This window comes from Bactrocera oleae, chromosome 6 (assembly GCF_042242935.1).
Source record: "Bactrocera oleae isolate idBacOlea1 chromosome 6, idBacOlea1, whole genome shotgun sequence".
Lineage (NCBI taxonomy): Eukaryota > Metazoa > Arthropoda > Insecta > Diptera > Tephritidae > Bactrocera > Bactrocera oleae.
This window is the reverse complement of record NC_091540.1, coordinates 37,116,652-37,136,432: the sequence shown is the minus strand read 5'-3', so window position 1 is coordinate 37,136,432 and position 19,781 is coordinate 37,116,652. Positions and strand designations below refer to the sequence as shown.

At 33.8% G+C, this 19,781-nt stretch overlaps 1 protein-coding gene and 1 long non-coding RNA gene across 14 annotated transcripts in view; one reads left to right on the top strand and one right to left on the bottom strand.

The window, feature by feature from the left end:
- The window catches only part of CapaR (Capability receptor), a 165,337-nt gene that overhangs the window by 17,087 nt on the left and 128,469 nt on the right, over positions 1-19,781 (top strand). For all 13 annotated transcript variants that reach the window (XR_011397124.1, XR_011397123.1, XR_011397125.1 and 10 more), the window contains one exon: positions 19,277-19,427. Coding sequence is in view for 10 of the 13 variants with exons in the window: in XM_070112021.1 (XP_069968122.1) it covers positions 19,277-19,427 (151 nt within the window). In the remaining 3 variants the exon portion in view is untranslated. The remainder of the gene's footprint in view (positions 1-19,276; positions 19,428-19,781) is intronic.
- Positions 8,093-9,590, bottom strand: LOC118681121 (uncharacterized). The gene is made up of 2 exons (XR_004976756.2): positions 8,640-9,590; positions 8,093-8,574 (listed from the first exon to the last, which is right to left on the bottom strand). It is a non-coding gene; the product is annotated as an uncharacterized lncRNA (long non-coding RNA).

Genomic DNA, 19,781 nt, shown 5'->3' with positions numbered 1-19,781 from the left:
ACCTAGTACTCAAATACGCACAGTCTAAACCATTTGTGAGCCTGTCGCTCTTTCGAAATGTTATTGATTTGGCTTTGTTACATACATTTTGCACTTGCACATATACTACTACAATACTACTATACTTATATAGAAACATGCAAAATTGTTATTGTAAATTCCCATCTTTAGTAGAATCGGAATAAATTTAATAGATGTGAACCTGAAAATGCTTAAATTCGATAAACGAATTGCACATAAGCGCGTCAATGAGGCACGTAGACATTTCTGGTGTACTTTTAGGGTTGTGCTTGGGGTTAGGGAAGCAAGACTTGTAAATATTTGTGAATTGCTTGCAATAAAAATTGTATTGTAAGTTTCCTTTGTTGCTTTACTTTCAATTAAAAATGTAATAATAATCACAAATGTGCAATCGGATACATCCATTGTATCTGTTTTTAGCTTAACGTGCGTGCCCACTTTGGCTGCGGCAGCAAGCACGCTCGCTTCGGATAGGGAAACTTGTATGTCTAGTACTATTTAAATGTGCAGCAAACCAAAAAGAAACATTTGAAACTAAAATTCGCTCCATTGCTTCTTCATATGTACAGTGGTGCTCACGGTTTGGTAGGACTATGTATACATATATCGACAAACACAGTAAATGTGTACAAAAAACGTTCATCCAAACGTTCATTGAGTTGATTATACCCGAAACGTGATATAATATTAAGTTTACCACGAAGTTTTTAACACCCGGAAGGAAATGTCGGAGACCCTACAAGGTGCGTTCCAAAATAAATAGGACTTTTGAAAAAAAGACAGAACATATGTTGGCAAAATCAATTAATTTTATTCAAAATAGCCTCCTTCTGCTCTAATACAGCTTTTTGCACGGTCCAAAAGCATGTCGAACGAGTGTTTTAGCTTGTTGCCCGGTATGGCCATCATTATGCCGGTGTAAGCCTTTTGAATGGCCTCCACGTCTGCATAACGCTTTCCTTTCATTGACAAATTCATTTTTTCGAAAAGGTAGAAGTAGCACGGTGCCATATCAGGTAAAAACGGGGAGTGGTTGATTGTTAAAATGTGATTTTTGGTCAAATAATCGGCCACAAGCGTCGATCGATGAGATGGCGCATTTTCGTGCAACAAACGCCAACTTCCATCTTCGCGATATTCGGGCCGAACACGTCGAATACGGCGCACCAAACGCTTCAAAACTCCAAGGTAGAATACCGCATTGACGTTTTGGCCGGGTGGAACAAATTCTTTGTGGACAATACCCTTGGAATCATAAAAACAAATCAGCATTGTCTTCACTTTTGACTTCTTCAGGCGCGATTTTTTGGGTTTCGGCTCATTTCTCATTTATGTCCTCACGACCACTTTGAAAACGTTGAAACCACTCGTGCACTCTGCTACGGCATAGGCAATCATCGCCATAAACTTCAATCAAATCAATTGAAACGTTCCGGTAAAAGTTTTACCAAATTTAAAACAAAATTTAATGTTGGCTCTTTGTTGGAAGCTCATTTTCGAACCGATGATAAAAACATACTGGCACTTAAAACGCAATAACTTCACTTCCAATAGATGAAATGTCATGAAATTTTTACTGGAAGTCGATAAAGGATAGCAGATACTAACGCACTAGTCGACATATAGATGGCGCTACTAGAGTTTACTTTGTTACTTTTTTACTGTTTATTTTGGAACGCACTTTTATAAAGTATACGAGTATACTCGTATATAAATGACCAGCATGACGAGCTGAGTCAATTTAAGCATGCCCGTCTGTATACACGTGAACTGGTCTCTCGGGTTTTGAGGTATAAATGTGAAATTTAGCGTAATATTATATTATGTTCGCACCGACACAAATTCGTGTTTTCATAGACAAAAGAGGTTTTCACGCGACAACTTGTGTTTTCGTCCATACAAAATCTGTCAAACGAAAACACAGTTTTCGCTGAAAACCCCTTGAAAACTTACATTCCACTCATTATAATCGGTGCCTGCTCTAGTTTAATCGATATTATTAGAAGACATATTTTGCCAGCCCTAAATGGCAGTTGACAATTTGTTTACATTCCATAATTGGCCTAAACGTACCCTACAAGAAACTGCTGATGGGTTCACCAATACACTCACATTTGATATGTCAGTACTGTTAATTTACATTTGCATTTCTAAATTCAGAACTATCCACTGATTGGAGAAAGACGTACGCAGAGCTATTGAGAGGAGGAGATGGCATCAAGTGAAAATTCATTTTTATATTTTCATATTTTATTATATTTTTTGTTGCATTCCTTTTTATATTTAAGTATATTAGTATAACTAATTTTGATTAATAGTTTGAAATTTATTAAAGAAATAAAAATTATATTATCTACTGCGCAAAAGAATTTTTCACTTCTGATAGCGTTTCAGTCATAACTGACAATTTTCAGCTATGACGAATTTATGGTCAGCTTTGACTGTCATATTACCCATCAGATGACCATCACTGTTCTTGTAGGGTACATAACAAATGTAAACAAATAGATGTGTGAACTGTCAATGCAAACTCATCGAAAACACACAATGTCGGTCAGAACGACTTTGGTTCCACAATCCACAAATTATGTTTTCAAGAGGATTTCAATTCGGTGCGAACATAGTATAAGTAAGCTAAGTTAAACCCAAAAATAGAGATAGCAGTTCGGGATGAATCTTTTAGTTCAAAGACTAAGTTTTAGTAAATCAGTCATGAGTCGCTGTGACGAACCATTTTATAACAGTCCGGATTTAACCCAACATTATACTCTTAGAACTTACAAGGATCAAAGCCCGGGAAATTACTTCAGGTGTTGGTAAAATTTTATATTAAAGGACCCCATTAACCCATTTTTGACTCAAAAACAGACTATTATCAAGAGTTTTATTTATTTATTTTAATATATGAATTTCAACTATATTTCTTACACATTGACCGATATTTTCGGCAAAAAGTCATCTATAGGCACTGGGGTCCACATATTCAGTACCTATGCGCTTGAACAGTTTCAGTACGATTTAATGAATGTTATGTGCCTTATTCGGTTGAAATCGGTTAAAATCCCAAGATATGGGTTTTGACCTAAAAGTCCATTGTCTAGATTTGAGCGCAGTTCCTATAAAGACATCTCATACCATCCCAGGGATAAAATTTAATGTCTCTGCGTGTTTAGGGCTTGTTTATCACGCTTTTAGTCGGTTTTAACAGTACCGTTATATGGAGACTGGGCGGGGTGGTCACCCGATTTCACCCATTTTCAGACTGTTGATAGAGGTGCTAAAAACATTTTTTCTCAGTGAATGCAACTATATTGAGTTGATGTGCAAAACGTGGATCGGAGTGCACGTCCGGAGATATTGTTGTCATCTTAATGTGGACGGTGCCACGCTCATCGTAATTTTAGCAGGGGCTCCTATTAAGCTATCTCCTGTGATCTCGAGTGTAAAATGTTATGTTTCTGACTCATTGTTTTTGTTCAATTATCGTGCTTTTAGCAGTTTTAACAGTTATATGGGGTAATCAACTGCTTTCATACGATATCTGTAGGGGCGCTTAAGGGATTTGTCCTGAGCAAATTCGGGTATAATAGGTTGAATAGCTTAGGAGATTCACCTTTTTAGATGGCGGGGCTAGGCCCATTTTTTCAAAATTTGTAGCGCTTAGGAACTTTCTAAAAATAGCATTAATCTTGAAAGGTAGTTATTTTATGTTACAAAATTAACAAAAACTAACTTGTGTTGTATTTATTTTTAAATCGATACTTTAGTTTACTTTGTATTTTATGCATTTTATGTGCTGTCTAATAGGCAGACTTGCAAGTAGATTTGGATTGCCATACTTGTATAATGACTATTGTAGAAACTGTCAGGAGGCAGAAGAGGAGAAGACTGTAAAACGTCTCCTATGCGAAAATAATCGCATAATAATTTCCAGAGGAAAATTATCACAGCCATCGGTCGAGGGATTCTTGACGACGTCTCGTAGGTTGCACGGATAAAATCTATCTTACTGATAAAGTTCGTCAGAAGTACGGGGTGGTTCAAAGAGGAGCCAATAGAGTGAAGGGACCTTAATATGCTTACATAAAGTTTGAGTTATGTTCCCCCCGATTCCTTCATTTTTTTCTTGTTCAGTATATTTGTATATGTCTAAGGTAATAAAAAATTAAGTCTAGCTGCCCAATCTGCGTATAATCTGCAATATAATAACGTCATCTTAATAATATCCCTGGTGTGACTCCCTACATTGGTTCATAAAATTTTACCTCAAGGTTTTGAAGTTGTAAAACATTCCTTGGTTCCGATTAAAGAGCATACACAGAAAAGTTCACGCGTCGCTTTAAATACAGATTTAATGAACATATTAAGTTCTGATCCCTTTATTACCGGGCAAAGACAATTTGCTTATAACCACAAATCAACGCTACTAAAGTCAACTATAGATTTACTTGATGACACAATATGATAATTATTTATAAAATTGTTGTTCGTTTTCTAATTATTATATAAATGTGTTTTTCTTGGATTATTTTTTTGTTATCACAACACTTTTGAGTACCTGTAACTGTAACTAAAGTATCGATTTAAAAATAAATACAACACAAGTTAGTTTTTGTTAATTTTGTAACATAAAATAACTACCTTTTAAGATCAATGCTATTTTTAGAAAGTTCCTGTGAGTTACAAATTTTGAAAAAATGGGCCTAGCCCCGCCATCTAAGAAGGTGAATCTCCTAAGCTATTCAACCTATTATACCCAAATTTGCTCAGGACAAACCCCTTAAGCGCCCCTACAGACATCGCATGAAAGCAGTTGATTAGCCCATATTACTGTTAAAACTGCTAAAAGCACGATAAATTAATAAAAACAATGAGTCAGAAACATAACATTTTACACTCGAGATCACAGGAGATAGCTTAATAGCTAAATGAGATATATCTGAATTTAATATATTGAACTCATGTGGAAATGGTCAACCAGAGGATCGAAATTCCTTATATTAGGGATAGAGGTTTAAACCAAGGTTTAGACAAATTCCATTCACATTCAGTGGCAACCACATAATTTTCAATCATTTCATTAATATATCACATATTTTGACCAACCTGTACGGTTTGAAGTGAGCTAGTTTGAAGTCGGGCTGATTGCATTAATTTGGGCATTGCTTAGGTATACTTGAGAACATTTTTTCAAGCAATTTTATAAGTAAATATATAACTCACACACTGAACGACATATTCGACATAAGGCTTATTAGAAAAACTACAATCATTACATATATGGGAGTAAGAGTAATTCGTAGACTAAATTCACATATTTCCGGCATTAAATTATTGTACGAATATATATACATATGTATATATGTATGTATATCGCACTTTTAGTACTTTTAAACAAAAGTTATATATAGGGAGTGGAGTCATCCGATTTTAGCAATTTTCACACTTTCGTAAGAGTTGGCGAAAAAATGTATTCTGTGCAAATTTAGAAGATATAGCTTAAATCCTTAGGTAGATTCATGCACAAAACCGCTTGGGGGACGGGGCCACACCTACTTTTTCAAAATTTTTAAAACCACATATGCCGCTCTCTAATGCGGTTTGTGGGTGTGGCAATGGTTCGATTACGACCATCTGCAATTAAAATTTTTTGCGGTGCCAAGAAATATGTGTACCATATTTCTTAAAGATATTTCAATTTTACTCAAGTTAGCGATAGCACGGACGGCCAGACATCCTGATTTCAACTCGTCTCGTCATTGTGTTCATATATATATATATTACTATTAGTTTAAGATGTAGAAAAACCACATTGTAAATGAAAAGCGTATAACAAGTAGAATACCTCTAGTAAGATTCGAAATATGCTTTAATGCAAGACACGTATATATTTGCGATTGCCATTTCGCCTAAAATTGTGTTTTCCGCATAATGACGGTAATAATGGTATAGAAAATTTGTAAGAACCCTAGCCCTATTTCCCCTGGTTTTGTTAAATGGTCAAATTCAAAATGACGGAACATTTCAGAGATGGATAAATGTAACATGTTACTTTTCATTTAAAATTTTTAGCAATAAATTCTCGTCCTCAAAACCGCTCTAATATGTCTCAGTATACTGTTTTCACCGAGAAGGATGCAGAAGCTTCTCATCCAGTGACGATGCTTCTCATCCAGTGACGATGTCTTATGTATATGAATCATGGCATTATAGACCAGTTCAAAAATTTTAATAAGTTTAGGAGGTTCGGGGCCTTTAAGAAGACGAAGAACTCCAAATTTTACCGGAAAAATATCAATAAATGAGAGTAGATTGCTCAACTTATTGATTAGAACCCAACCCGAAACCTTCATTCAAGATATGAAGGAGAAGGAAAATAAACAGACCAATAAAAACGTTCTATGATATGCAGAGCGGCTATCAGTACGGCTGATAGGTGCAAGGGAGGGTTTAAATGACACTATTCTGCCGACTAAATATTAGTACAATTATAGTTTTATTTTAATTAAGGAATGGAATTTTTGTTTTTTAGTGAATATGTTTTTAATTGTTGTATTGTTTTTTTATAAACACATATTTTCGTTTTTTTAACACTTTTGATGGAACGTAAAGAAATAAAATATAATTTATATATGGAGCTATTTGTGTGTATCGTGTATCCGAAAACAAGTTGCTTTAAAATTTAATCGCATTGATTTATGAAAACGTATTAGTTTTTCTTATTCCTAAACTAGTACTGCTAGTATTATGAACTCAACTGTTTGTATATATATTCATGGTTAATACTGTTTGCGTTGCTCATAACCGACAAGGGGAGCGATTTATATTAATTTTCGTTTGGCCTTGTAGACTTGAAATATTTTAATATTTCGAAATTCTGATTGTATGCAACGACTGTTATTTATAGTTTTATGTTACATATGTATTTGTGACGTTTGCCTTTTGCTTTTAACTACTTACATACACACAGACTATAACTGCATATATAATTTGTGCATGAGTATGCTTGTTGTTGTACACTAACTGCATACCCTTCGCCAGTTCTCAAATCGTTCAAGTGCAAATACATGGAAAGAGCACTTTAATGGTAAGAAATGCACAAATCTATTCAATTGCTCTCTAGTTGTAAGAGCCTGATCCACAAACCTGCCCTATGTTTAACCCGCCTCTGTCAATGACAGACAAGGACATAAAAAAATTAATATTTCAAGAAAAAGTAGAGTTTAAGATATACTTCAACAAAGGATTTGAAAGAAATTTAACGAGATATTTTTACCCGATTTGGCATGGGTTATTGTCCACCGCAATGGTACAATCAGCAACCAATTCTAGTGCGGTACAAAAAGGTTAGAGAAAACTAATTTGTTCTCACAATGTTGTAAGTACGTATACCGAGGTCTCTTTAGGTAAAGTAATACAATATTTTCGCAATATTTAATTGAAATAATGCCCTTCTATTTCGAATCTATTAACTCTGTATCACATTTTGTGTAGATATAACTGACTATAACCATTTGGTATAAATTATAATAAAACAAGTAACGAAGGGCTAAGTTCGGGTGTAACCGAACATTATACTCTTGCAACTTGCCTGGATCAAAGCGGAGAAATACCTTCGGGTGTTGGCAAAACTATATTTTAAAATTGTTACGAAAGAATTCAACAATGTCACCAATAAGAGTAGCCATCAATATGTATTGATAGAAAATATATATATCTTAAAAGAATTTAATGAGTATAATTATTACGAATAATGTGGTTGAAATTAGATGACATCTTTTAACTTATAAAGTGTTAATTCATAAATTTTGTATAAGTACTTCAATAAGTACTAATCATAAGTTGAGCGAAGCGCGCGACACACATTCTTACAGAACGTTAATTTTCGTAATAAAGTTGAACAATTTGTAAACGTTTTTCAGGCGTATGTCTTTCCTTGATAAAATGTCAAACAATACTAAGCAAAAATAACACGAGACCTTGACACGATTCACGCGTGATCTGTCAAAAAAAGAATATTGAAAAAAGTACCTCTACTTGGTTCACCCGTTATAATAAGCACGCCCATATGTAGAGAAATTAATTTTACAACTTTTATTTTGCCTTACTATAGGATAACTACTTATTGGACCGTCCTCGTAAATGCTCCCAGCCCTACAAGTATATTGTAAACAGCGACTAATTTTTGCGGAATCATTAAACAGAGAGTTATCATCATAAAAGTGGCCAAACAACGTCCACTGCTGTACATAGTATCTCGTACGGTTAATTAATTTTAAGCTTTCTTGTTAACTACATATTGTATATTCTTTTTCTTTTTTTTTGTGGCAAATCCGTTGGCATCATCGTTATACGCGCGATCAAGACATCCTCTCCGTTGCATTTTTCCTTGATGATCTTGGCTTCGATGACGTTATTCATTAGCTAATACACATTTAGTTTTGTAGCAGGAGGGTAGGTTTGTAGCAATGTCAACAAATTTGTAAGTTAACAACTATCCTGGAAGGAATTTAATCGTCTCAGAAGCACGCTGAATAAGCTCCACTTTCGAGTCTGTGAAGTGACAGAAATCGGAGGAAATGATATTAATCCAGTCGAGATATCAATTGCGACCTTACCACTTCCAATATCCAGCAACTGCTTCGAAAACACAATCGCAGTTTGGTCTTGATACAAAAACACTCGCATCATAGTCGTTAATTGAAGTTTCTTTACATACCGATAATTTCAGGCATGCGTTTAGTTCGTGAGGAACATTTGATCGATTGCGAAAATCACATGATGACAGAATTATAGCTCCACCAAAAATGTTTTGGTTGTCACGTAAGTCTTTCAAAGTTCTGGCCAGTGCCTCCAGCGACTTATCAATTCGCATATCTGGAGAATCTTCGCTATCACGCTGTGTTGGTGATGTTGCAAATTGGCGATTCCTTTATTTGCATGTTAAATAATAATTTTAAAGCAGAATGTGCATTTCGTTAGGAACGTTTTTCCAGCGAACAGTTTTTGAATTTTATGAGGCGATAAAGATAGAATGGAACTCTTGGGTGTAATATCTCAATGCGAATCGTTCTCGAGCAACTCTAGTAGTTGACACTCCTCACGCAGATGTCCATCAACTCTTCTCTGTTGTCTAACAACGTTATAATGGTTACAGAATAAAAGTTAACTCTTTAAGTTTTCGTGTGATGTTCGACAGATGGTTGAATATAAACAATCGACAACCAACTAACATCCCGATTGTTTTTCATTCCACTAAAAGAGTTATTGAGTGTGCGAAGCAGCAAAACAAAATTTTCTTTACATTTCTATCATGACAAACCAATTATACTTTGGAGCATGCTTCCTCTTCCAAAAAATGTTTATTTCATAATCACAAAAAAACTTTCTTTTGTTTCTCTCATGAATTTCTTATTTACATTATGCTGATTTTGTGGTATTTACAATCTATTCGTATTTAGTATTCAGGAATGTTTGAAAAATAGCTGATTTTGATATTATGAATTAAAATACTTTTGATAAATTGTTGTTGACAGTCAATATTCTCATAACGAGCGAAATAACGAAAAATCAAAGAAACGGAAAACCAGCAAACACTAGCAAGGAAATATCAACATGGTGCTTTTTTCAATAACTTTATATCAACACTTGAAATTCAATCAATATAATTTTTATTTTCACAGTTCAAAACAATAATAAACTATAGTTTAAAAAAATAAAAAAACACGCTTTAGAGGAATTTTTGAACTTTCACCTATAAAGCTCTTCCCTACCATCTTGTTTGTGAAAACAGCAGTTAATGCTTATGTCGCATTTATTTCGTCAGTTATCGCACTTTTAGTATAATTTAACATAACTGTTATATGGGGAGTGGGCGTGGTTATTATCTGATTTTGCCCATTTTCACAGTTCACACTGTTATCAAATTATTGCATTGTCATCGGTCCTTGACACGTCTGCAAAGTTTCAAGTTGATCAGACTTCTGGAAATTCCATTACATACATACAACCCAAGCTAATAAAATCGTATTAAAAACAAGTAAGTAAGTGCTAAGTTCCGATGTAACCGAACATTTTATACTCTCGCACAGCAAATGGTATACTCGTTTGAGATTTTTTTGTGGATTGACTGATATTTTCGGTAGAAGGTCAACTATAGGCACTGGGGTCCACATATTTAGTACTTAGAGGCTTGAACAGTTTTGGTTCGATTTAGACAATTTTTGTTTACAAGGTGGCATACTTTTTTTTAATAATAACCCAACGATTACCCTCCTCTCGCCCAACCGACGCGAGGGGCGCACTCCGCATACGTGCGGAATTAGCCGAGTCAGAAAAGGCAAGAGAGTTTTTTACGTGTTGAGATCTGAAACTGCTCAGCTACAAAAACAAAAATTTTCAACATCTAAGATTTATAGTTACGATACAATAAATTGTTACATTTTAATTTATTAAGAGAAAACCATAAAGTCTTTTTAATTTTGAATGAGAATTAAAATCATGACATATACGGCGGAATGGTTCATTTAGCTCGAAATTTGATCTACAGGATTTTAACCGTGAAGGTCTAAACTGCCTCGAAAAGCGAACCGGAATATTAAATTTAATTTCAGACAGGAGAAAAGAACTGCAAACAGTTCCATTTAAAAGTTTCACTAAGAATATTACGTTTAACAAAACTGAGGACAGCTCACATGGCTTCCAAGACCATGGTATCAATATGAAGACTGAAATTAAGCTTTGGGTCCATATTAACTCCCAAATCAACATAGTTAAAAACTTGCTCTAGAATATGGTGTTTTATTACATAAGAAGAGTGGTGCACAGATCTACGGGAAAAGCACATCATCTTAGATTTATTGAGATTCAATGGCAAATCATTTTTATCACACCATGAGACCAAATTGTTTAAGTCTGTTTGCAACAGACACCTTTCCTCAGTTGAAGTGTATGATTTAAAAAGGTTTACGTCGTCAGCGTATAATAAAATTTTTCAGAATTCTATTACTTGGCTGAAAGCCCAGCAGATCAAGTTTATGTATGAGAATCGAGATATTTACTTTATCGAAAGCTTTGCTAAAGTCTGTGCATATAACATAAGAATGCTTATGTTCCCTAAAACCCAATGATACATGGTTTACAAATTCAAGTCAATTTGTTATAGTCGAACTCCCTTTACGAAATCCATGCTGAGATGAGGAAATTAACGGAGAAATCGAAAAGGGTATATGGTCAGCTTCAAAAAGTTTAGGTATAACTGATAGTTTTGCGATACCTCTATAGTTTTCAATGTTGGATGTAAATCCACTTTTATGCAAAGGGATTATAAATGACTGTTTCCATATTGAAGGAAATATACCGTGTTTAAGAGAGGAATTAAATATCCTTGTCAAAGGCAAGTAAATATATTTGGCACTATTTTTTAGGAAGCATGAGGGTATCATGTCTGGGCCATAACTAAAAGATGGTTTTAACTTATTTAAATTAAGTAGGACGTTCTCTTCAGAAATAATTGGAGCGTTAATTAAAGTATTCGAACACAGCACGTGCTGATAAGAAAAAGTTTTGAAAGAAATATTACAGTAGTTTGACTTAAAAAATTCTGCAAACATATTGGATATAATAACATTGTCAGTTGAAATGATAGATTTGTATTTCATCGCGGACGGAAATTTGGAAATCGTGCGTTTGGAGTTGACGAAATCATAAAACGATTTTGGATTACTCACAACATCCTTTTTTACTTTATTTAAGTAATTATTATAACATTTTCTGTTTAGGTCAAAATATTGTCGACGCAATACAGAATATTTAGAGTAGTCGATAAGAGTTTTTCTGTTTTTCAATTCATATAACTCTTTCGAAACCAACCTTTTTCGAACAACTCATTAAAACATGACCGATTGCAAATCGGCACGATATAGTCATCGAAAGGTTTCCACGAAGCACACGGTAAATTGAAATCGCCTAATACAATTATTGAATCTGCATTATTTGCCATCGAGGTAGCACTATTTATTAAAGAAGCATGCTGCATGTATACCTACAGATAAGTCCGAATGGGGTGGTATACAAGATAGGGTTAAATAAATAAAGCAACTATTAACGTATACTCTAATACATTTAAATTCAAATGAGTCGGTCCCTGGAACAAGAATATTTTTAGATGGGATAGAGGAATGCATGGCAAATAGAACACCTCCACCGATTCTGTTCAGTCGATCACATCTAAAATTTGAAATTCGCTGTTTAAAATCTCATTATCAAAAATGTGAGGTTTTAACCTGTTTCTGTGAATCCAATTATATGGAAATTAAAATTGGAACTGTTCAAATACAAGTCAGTTAACTTTGTATTAAGACCTCTAACATTTTGATAATAAATGCTTAGCGAATTTCTACCAATCAGTTTTTTATATCGGTGGTTGCTTTTGGTAATTTAACAATGTTTTCCTCAGTTTGACTTCTAAGTTTAGGTTTAAATTCGCGTACAAAGGCCCCAGGTGGCCAGAATGAACTATCTAAGATCTTTTTGAATGTTTCAAGAGATACGTCTATTTTAAATGATGATATACTTCTATCATAATTGAAGTTAAATTTACGTATTTTGATATCATCGATTTTTAAACGTGACGAAATGTAAGATTTAATGTCCTCCACCAAGGTATCTTTGGCAAGTCTCGAAATAAATATAGACTTTTTAGGTGGAATAACTATCAAATTATTAACTGATGCTACTAAGTTAATAGGGGGAGCCTCTGGAATTGTGAGACACTTATTACTATTAGATACAGCTTTTGGGGAATTGAGCTCTTTGGAAGTTGACGGCTTATCACCTTGAGGGCAAGGAGAAGAGAGATTTATTAGGTCATTGGGAGGAGACGTTCTTTTCTGTACAGAAGAAGTAAGTGTTACTTCATCGGAAGGACGTTTACGCTTAGGAGCAGGTTTAGAGGATTCGTGAGAATCATTCAGGCACTTAAAAGATTTGAACAATTTTTCATAGTGCCTAAATTTTTCAGTGAGGGTTACAAGATCACGACCGATTTCGTTAAAGCCATTGCGTGTCTCCCTATAAACTTTAAATAGATCGATTTCAATAGATCTACAATTTAAGCAGGACCAACGCAATCCCTTACAGTTGAGAATAGAATCTAAGATTCTACCTGTCAGTCCAGCTTATTTAATATGGGCAAGCCCATCACAAAGCCAGCATGAAACGTAGCGATCTGACTCGCCTTTAATGTTACAATTGGGGAAGTTACAAGACATAATAAACTACAAGAATTAAGATCAAATAAAAAAAGAAGTAGAACAAAATTTAATAGATAAATAATAAATTAGTGTGTTAATAAAATATTAATAATAATAAATTCAAATCAAATCAAAATCAATTTATCAAAGTTTAAAACCAAGACAATTTGAAAAAGCAATGTAGCGAGCAGTTTTAGAAGCACTGTAACAAATAAAAAGCTAAACGCAACACAGCTGTGAATAAAGAAGTAAATAAGATAAATAAAGAGAGAAAATAGAATAAAATAAAACAAAATGAAACAAAAAGCTGACTCGGCACCAAAAATTCGAAAGTTTAAACTTTTTAATATTGCACAAAACTTAAGAACATTTATTACTTATCATGAAACTGAGAGTTAAATCACTAACAATTGTATTAACACGGTAAAAAAATCATTTAAACTTCAAGATATTTTTAAATAAAAACACAAATGTACACAGCCAAAAAATTACAGCTTAAGAGCCTGAAGTGTTGCCACTCTACTTTAATATATTATTCACGCAAAGTTTAACCCCGACATAATCGTTGTTGCTTGATATGCATAGTGGAAAGTGAAAGAATCAGATGGAATTTAAAATGGTGTTACATGGGAAGTAAGCGTGGTTGTAGTCCGATTTCGCCCATTTTCGCACTATGACATAGAAACATGAAAATAACGTTATGCACCGAATTTGGTTGAAATCGGTTGAGCAGATCTCAAGATATGGGTTTTCACCTAAAAGTGGGCTGTGCCACGCCCACTGACTAATTTTGAACATGGTTCCTATAAAGTCATCTCATACCGTCCCAGATGTAAAATTTAATGTCTCTGGCGTGTTTAATGCTTGGTTTATCGCGCTTTTAGTATTTTTTAACAGTACCGTTATATGGGGAGTGGGCGGGGTTGTCACCCGATTTCATCCATTTTCACACTGGGGTGCTAAAAACATTTGGTATCAGTAAATTTTGTTATTATAGCGTTAGCGGTTTAGGAAATATGCACATTAAACTTATTAGGGGCGGGACCACGCCCACTTTAAAAAAATTTTTTAACTGCGGATGCCCCTCTCAAATGTGATCCTGTGTGCCAAATAACAGTCTTGTATCTTATTGCAGAGCTTAGTTATGGCAACTTATTTGTTTTTGATTAATAGCGTTTTGTGAGCGTGACAGTGGTCCGATTACGCCCATTGCAAATACCAACCGTCTTACGGTACCAAGAACCATGTGTACCAAGTTTCATAAAGATATCTTAATTTTTACTCAAGTTACAGCGTGCTCAGACGGACGGCCGGTCAGACAGTCACCCAGATTTCAACTCGTCTCTTCATCCTTATCATTTATATATACATAACTCTATATCTAACTCGATTAGTTTTAGGTGATACAAACAACCGTTTGGTGAACAAAAATACTACTATTATACTCTGTAGCAACAGGTTGCGGGAGTATAAAAATGATCAGGATGACTAAACATGTTGAAATCTGAACATCTGTCTGTCCGTTCATCCGTCCATTAACTTCAGTAACTTGAGTAAAAATTGAAATACTGTACACGTGTTCCTTGGCCAAAAATGGAGGACGAGTTCGCAGATGAGCGTAATCGGACTACTGCCATTCCCACAAAACGCCACTTAGCACTAAATTAAGATATAGAATTGTAATTTATCACAGGGGATCGCAGAGCAAGGGGCACCTGTGGTCTAAAATTTGTAAAAAGTGGCTGTATTCCCGCTCTCTAAGAGGTTGAATGTACATATCTCCTAAACTATTCAATTTTATAAGCAAATTATCTCAGGACAAATTCAATCAATAAATAAATAAATGCGTCAACAACATAACATTTTACACCCGAGATGACAGGAGAAGGCTTAATAGGAGCAGGTATTTAAATTAACGATGGGCGTGACACCGCCCGTATTTAGGTGAAAACCCATATCTCAGGACCTGATACACCCATTTCAACCAAATTCGGTGGGTGGGTTCCCACATAACACAATTTTCATGTCCATCTGATTCGTTCACTTTCTAGTATACAAATTAAGCCCCAAGAAATACAACGGGTCGCAGGTCCCTTGTTTCTATATGGTCGCTAGTTTCTATTGCGAACTTTTTATATAATATATCAGTCAGTCTGTGGGATATATTATAGAAACTCAGAGAGAATATTTATCTGATATAAAATTGCCTCTGTGTCAAAGTTGGGTTGAATCGGAACAATAATTCCCTTAGTCCCATATACCTAATTAAAAAAATGTTCGAACTTCCGGGCTTATATTGGTGATGGTATGTGATATACCGAAATGAAACTCAGAGATAATCTATTTCTGTTAATAATATGTAGTAATGGAAAAAATAAATAAAACGTTTCAATACTATTTGCATCTCTCATACACCTAATATAAGATTTTTAAACTTTCGGTTGGCATTATATCGTATGTATCGCTCAATATGTAAGATATCTTAAAAAAGTTATCTATATGTATACTATTGGACAAAATACATTTTAATGCTAAGATTATGTGATATTGGACCCTCGTATACTACATATAAAGATTTTCGTTATTCTAACAAACTCTATGTATGTAACAGTGTATGAGTTATACATTTATAAAAGATTGAAGATATGCTCTTGAACATAACTGAGCAATGTCCAAAGTTAGTGTAATCAGGTCAGATCTTGACTGGATCCAATATACCCTATATAATGATTTTCGGCTTCCCACCTGTCCTGAAGCCGTTTAGGTGGGTCCAAATGTGTGATATTTTATTAAATTTAAGTGTACAAGCTTTCTTAAAAATTATTTGTATAAATAGTATAAATGGAATTAGTCTCAACCTTGGTCCAAACCTCATTTCCATAATATAATATAATAATTTTCGACATTCTGGTTGATGTTCTGCACATGAACTTAATATAATAAATTTAGCCAGATAAATCTTATTTCTTATATGTGATTTAAATATAATTTTTGCTGACAAGAAGTAAAATATAGTTATAAAACCAATTTAATCTATGACCAATAATATAAGTTAATAAGATAAGAATGTTGAATGTTTTCGCTACATTTTTTGAAATAAAATTTTTCCCACACCTGAAAGAATTTCCCTTGTCCTTGCAAGTAAACGAAATGTTCGGTTACACCCGAACTTAACCCTTCCTTACTTTTTGAACCATCTTCAGTTTGAATGGAAAAATAAAATTTTCGTTTATTTCAAGACTAAAATGAACCAAATCGGTTCAGCCGTTCTCGCGTTTTATCATAATTCGCTTCAAAAAAATAACCCTGGTCCAGCCAGCACCGGGGTGTTCAGAATTCTTTCGAGTCAAATTTCTACACTGTTTATGTTAATTATGACATTACTTTAACTTTTGTTAAGATAACCCTCAAAAGAACTTCTACGGCTTGGCAACTAGATTTTGCGAATATTTACAAAAATATTTTATCGTCTCAGCCTACCGTTATCATAAGGGGTAAAATATAGAGACTATAAATAATAAAATTGGGAAAGAGTATTTGAAGGCAAAAGTAATTGCGAGACATATTTCAAAAGAATCCCATTGCGTGCTCGCAATAATAATTGTAGTGGGAACAATCATAATGATTATATATTACAAATTTAAAATGTACTGTAGAGAAACCTCCATTCAATTTTCTCTTTCATTGTCTTTTTGTTGTCATCATTTTTTCGTTCCTATGCACACATTTCCGCGAATGTACTTGTAATGATTACTTCAAGGTATTAGTTAAGCGACTATCGCAACATGTGTCGGATACACAGAGAAATAAGATTGAGTATTGGGGAATGCCGCAATAAATTTAATCTGTTTTAAGGTTTATTATTAAGTAATGAAAGCTTCTTTTGAATTGTGTTTCAAATTCTTTTTCTTATAAATGAATGGCAGAAAACAATGTCATATCAAACTATATTTATTGTGATGTTCGCAGATTATTTATCATTTCCGAATCCTCGCTTTATTTATATCAAGGAGTCTTCAGCAGTACTGGAACTACTCTGAATTTCTCTCTTATCACTTTATCAAATTGGAGAGCAAATAACTAGGCATTAACATATATAATATATTTTTATACATTTTGATACTTACCTTTCCATTTCATATGTATTGAACTCTGGCTTGGTCGAAATTTGGACTCACAACACACAAAGTGGAGTCCCAAAGACCTCCTTGATTCTAATACATCAGCAAACTTTAGACTACAGGACAAAACATAAAACTGATCGACAGTTAACAGCATTTTTCCCATCAATTCACGAAGCGTTACATATCAGGGACCAAACTCAATATTTTGTAGTGTTGTCTCGAAAACTTTTAAAATGCCTGTTGCAGATACTTATAAAGCTTTTTGCATATACTGTGATTTATCTTTCAGGTTCTAATCTACCGTTGTTTTTTCGTAATTTTCGTAACAATCAATAAAACAAAATAATATTAGCTCGCGAATTCCAAGTTCTCACTGGGGTATCCATTGAATCATTTGTATTTCTCGCTAGAGCAAAAAGCTGACTATTTCGCGTAAATAGTTGGTTTGCCTTGCATCATAATAACTGTAACAGAAATCTGCTTATTCTAGTTTTACTGAAGAGTGAGCTCATTTAAAGTAAGTAATAAAATATAGTTTTACACTAATATCTATTAGTTAACCATTGCAATAAGCTTAAAATCTAAAACAACATTTCGAAATGGAGAAGCAAAACATTTTGTGGTCAAATCAAGGTCAACGGTGACTCATAAGTAGTCCATTCCAATGATAATGAGCATTATTACATGCAGAAATTGTCTGAGTGTGCGAATTGATATAATTGTCTACTTGTAAAACTATAATGAATCCTTTTGAATACCTTATTACATGTTCTAAATGCTCTTGTTAGTAGAAATTGCTTCCTGGTCTTTCTTTCCTTTTGTGTACTTTATCTTGCAAACCCGCTGGGAACCATTACTTTGTCTGCTGTGGCAGGCAGGTATTACAGTAACATTGGGCTAACGCAATGTATAGCCTTTAATACTTTCAAGGCAAATGTAAACTGTGCCGTATATTCATACATACCATAAAACATACTCGCACATTAGGGTGTCCGTTATTTCTGAAGTTGATTTTTTTGTGCAAACGTCTTTGATGTTTCAGGCTTTGCCCTAAAATATGGATCCGATGTGAACAATTTCTTATTTTTTTCAATTTGAATGGTGCCTAAATCATACTTATTTTCTCATGTACATATATAATATAATATATGCATTTTTTTGATATTTTTTATTAAGCAAATAAATCTACAACTTTAGAAAAAGGATATTCTAATTAAAAATTTTCCGCTTTCCAAAAATCGTTTAATGATTTTTTCCATAAAAACATTCCTTTAAAAGTTATACGCAATGGAGTTAACACATCAAATGTGTGCAGATGATTTAAACATTCGGACATGGTGGCTTTAACAGCGTATAAACTTGGCAGCAATATTTTTATGAAAAAATTCAGCAGCTTATTTTTTATAGAGCGGAAAATTTTGTATTATAATATAATTTTTTTAAAGACCTAGGATTTTTGTTTTCATACAAAAAAATTGATTGCGAAAGATAAAAAAGTCACTTTATAAATATATTGAAAAATTAAAGAGATTTAGGCAAGGTTTAAATTGAAAATAAAGTGCTTGTTTACGTTACGTTTTTTTAAATCAAACACTGAAACTTCGTGGAACGTTTGCAAAAAAATAAATCAATTCGGGAAATAACAGACACCCTAATATACATACATATATATAATATAAATGTAGTATGTGAATGCGTAACATAAATTGAGGTAGTTTCAGTTTACTCACTTGCCTGTTAATTCTTCTAATTTTATGTAGTACCGCGGTAATAATTATGACTTACGATTGCTTTTATGAATAAGTAAATACATATATGCGCATCTAGAATAGTAGTAATTGTTGCACACTTTGGTTTGCTATATACTTTTACTTTCAGATCACAATAATTTTTGGTGGAATTTTCATAACCGGCATGCTGGGCAACATTCTGGTGTGTGTGGTTATTATACGCCATCCAACAATGCACACGGCGACGAACTACTACTTATTCAGCTTGGCAGTATCGGATTTAATTTACCTTCTGTTTGGTAAGTGGCAAAGTTAAAGAAACCCTCTTTACAACTATATTTATACAAAAACAATGTAAGTATTACTAAACCATAATAAATAACATATTATATGTTACATACCTAAATATATTCTGTGTTGAACTAGTTGATATGAGACATGTTTACTCATACGCCGTGACGTCCCATTATTAATAACCTTTAGTAAAGTTAAAACTATGGAATTCCTCTAAAAGCCGATTATCAATTCATTCAGTTGAGATCTCGGTTAAAAACTTATTGTTATAGTGGTTAAGCTTTCTAACGAGCATACAATTGGGTCAATGATGAATGTACAGAGAGATATTGGAATGTACGGAGAGATACGCAATGTTT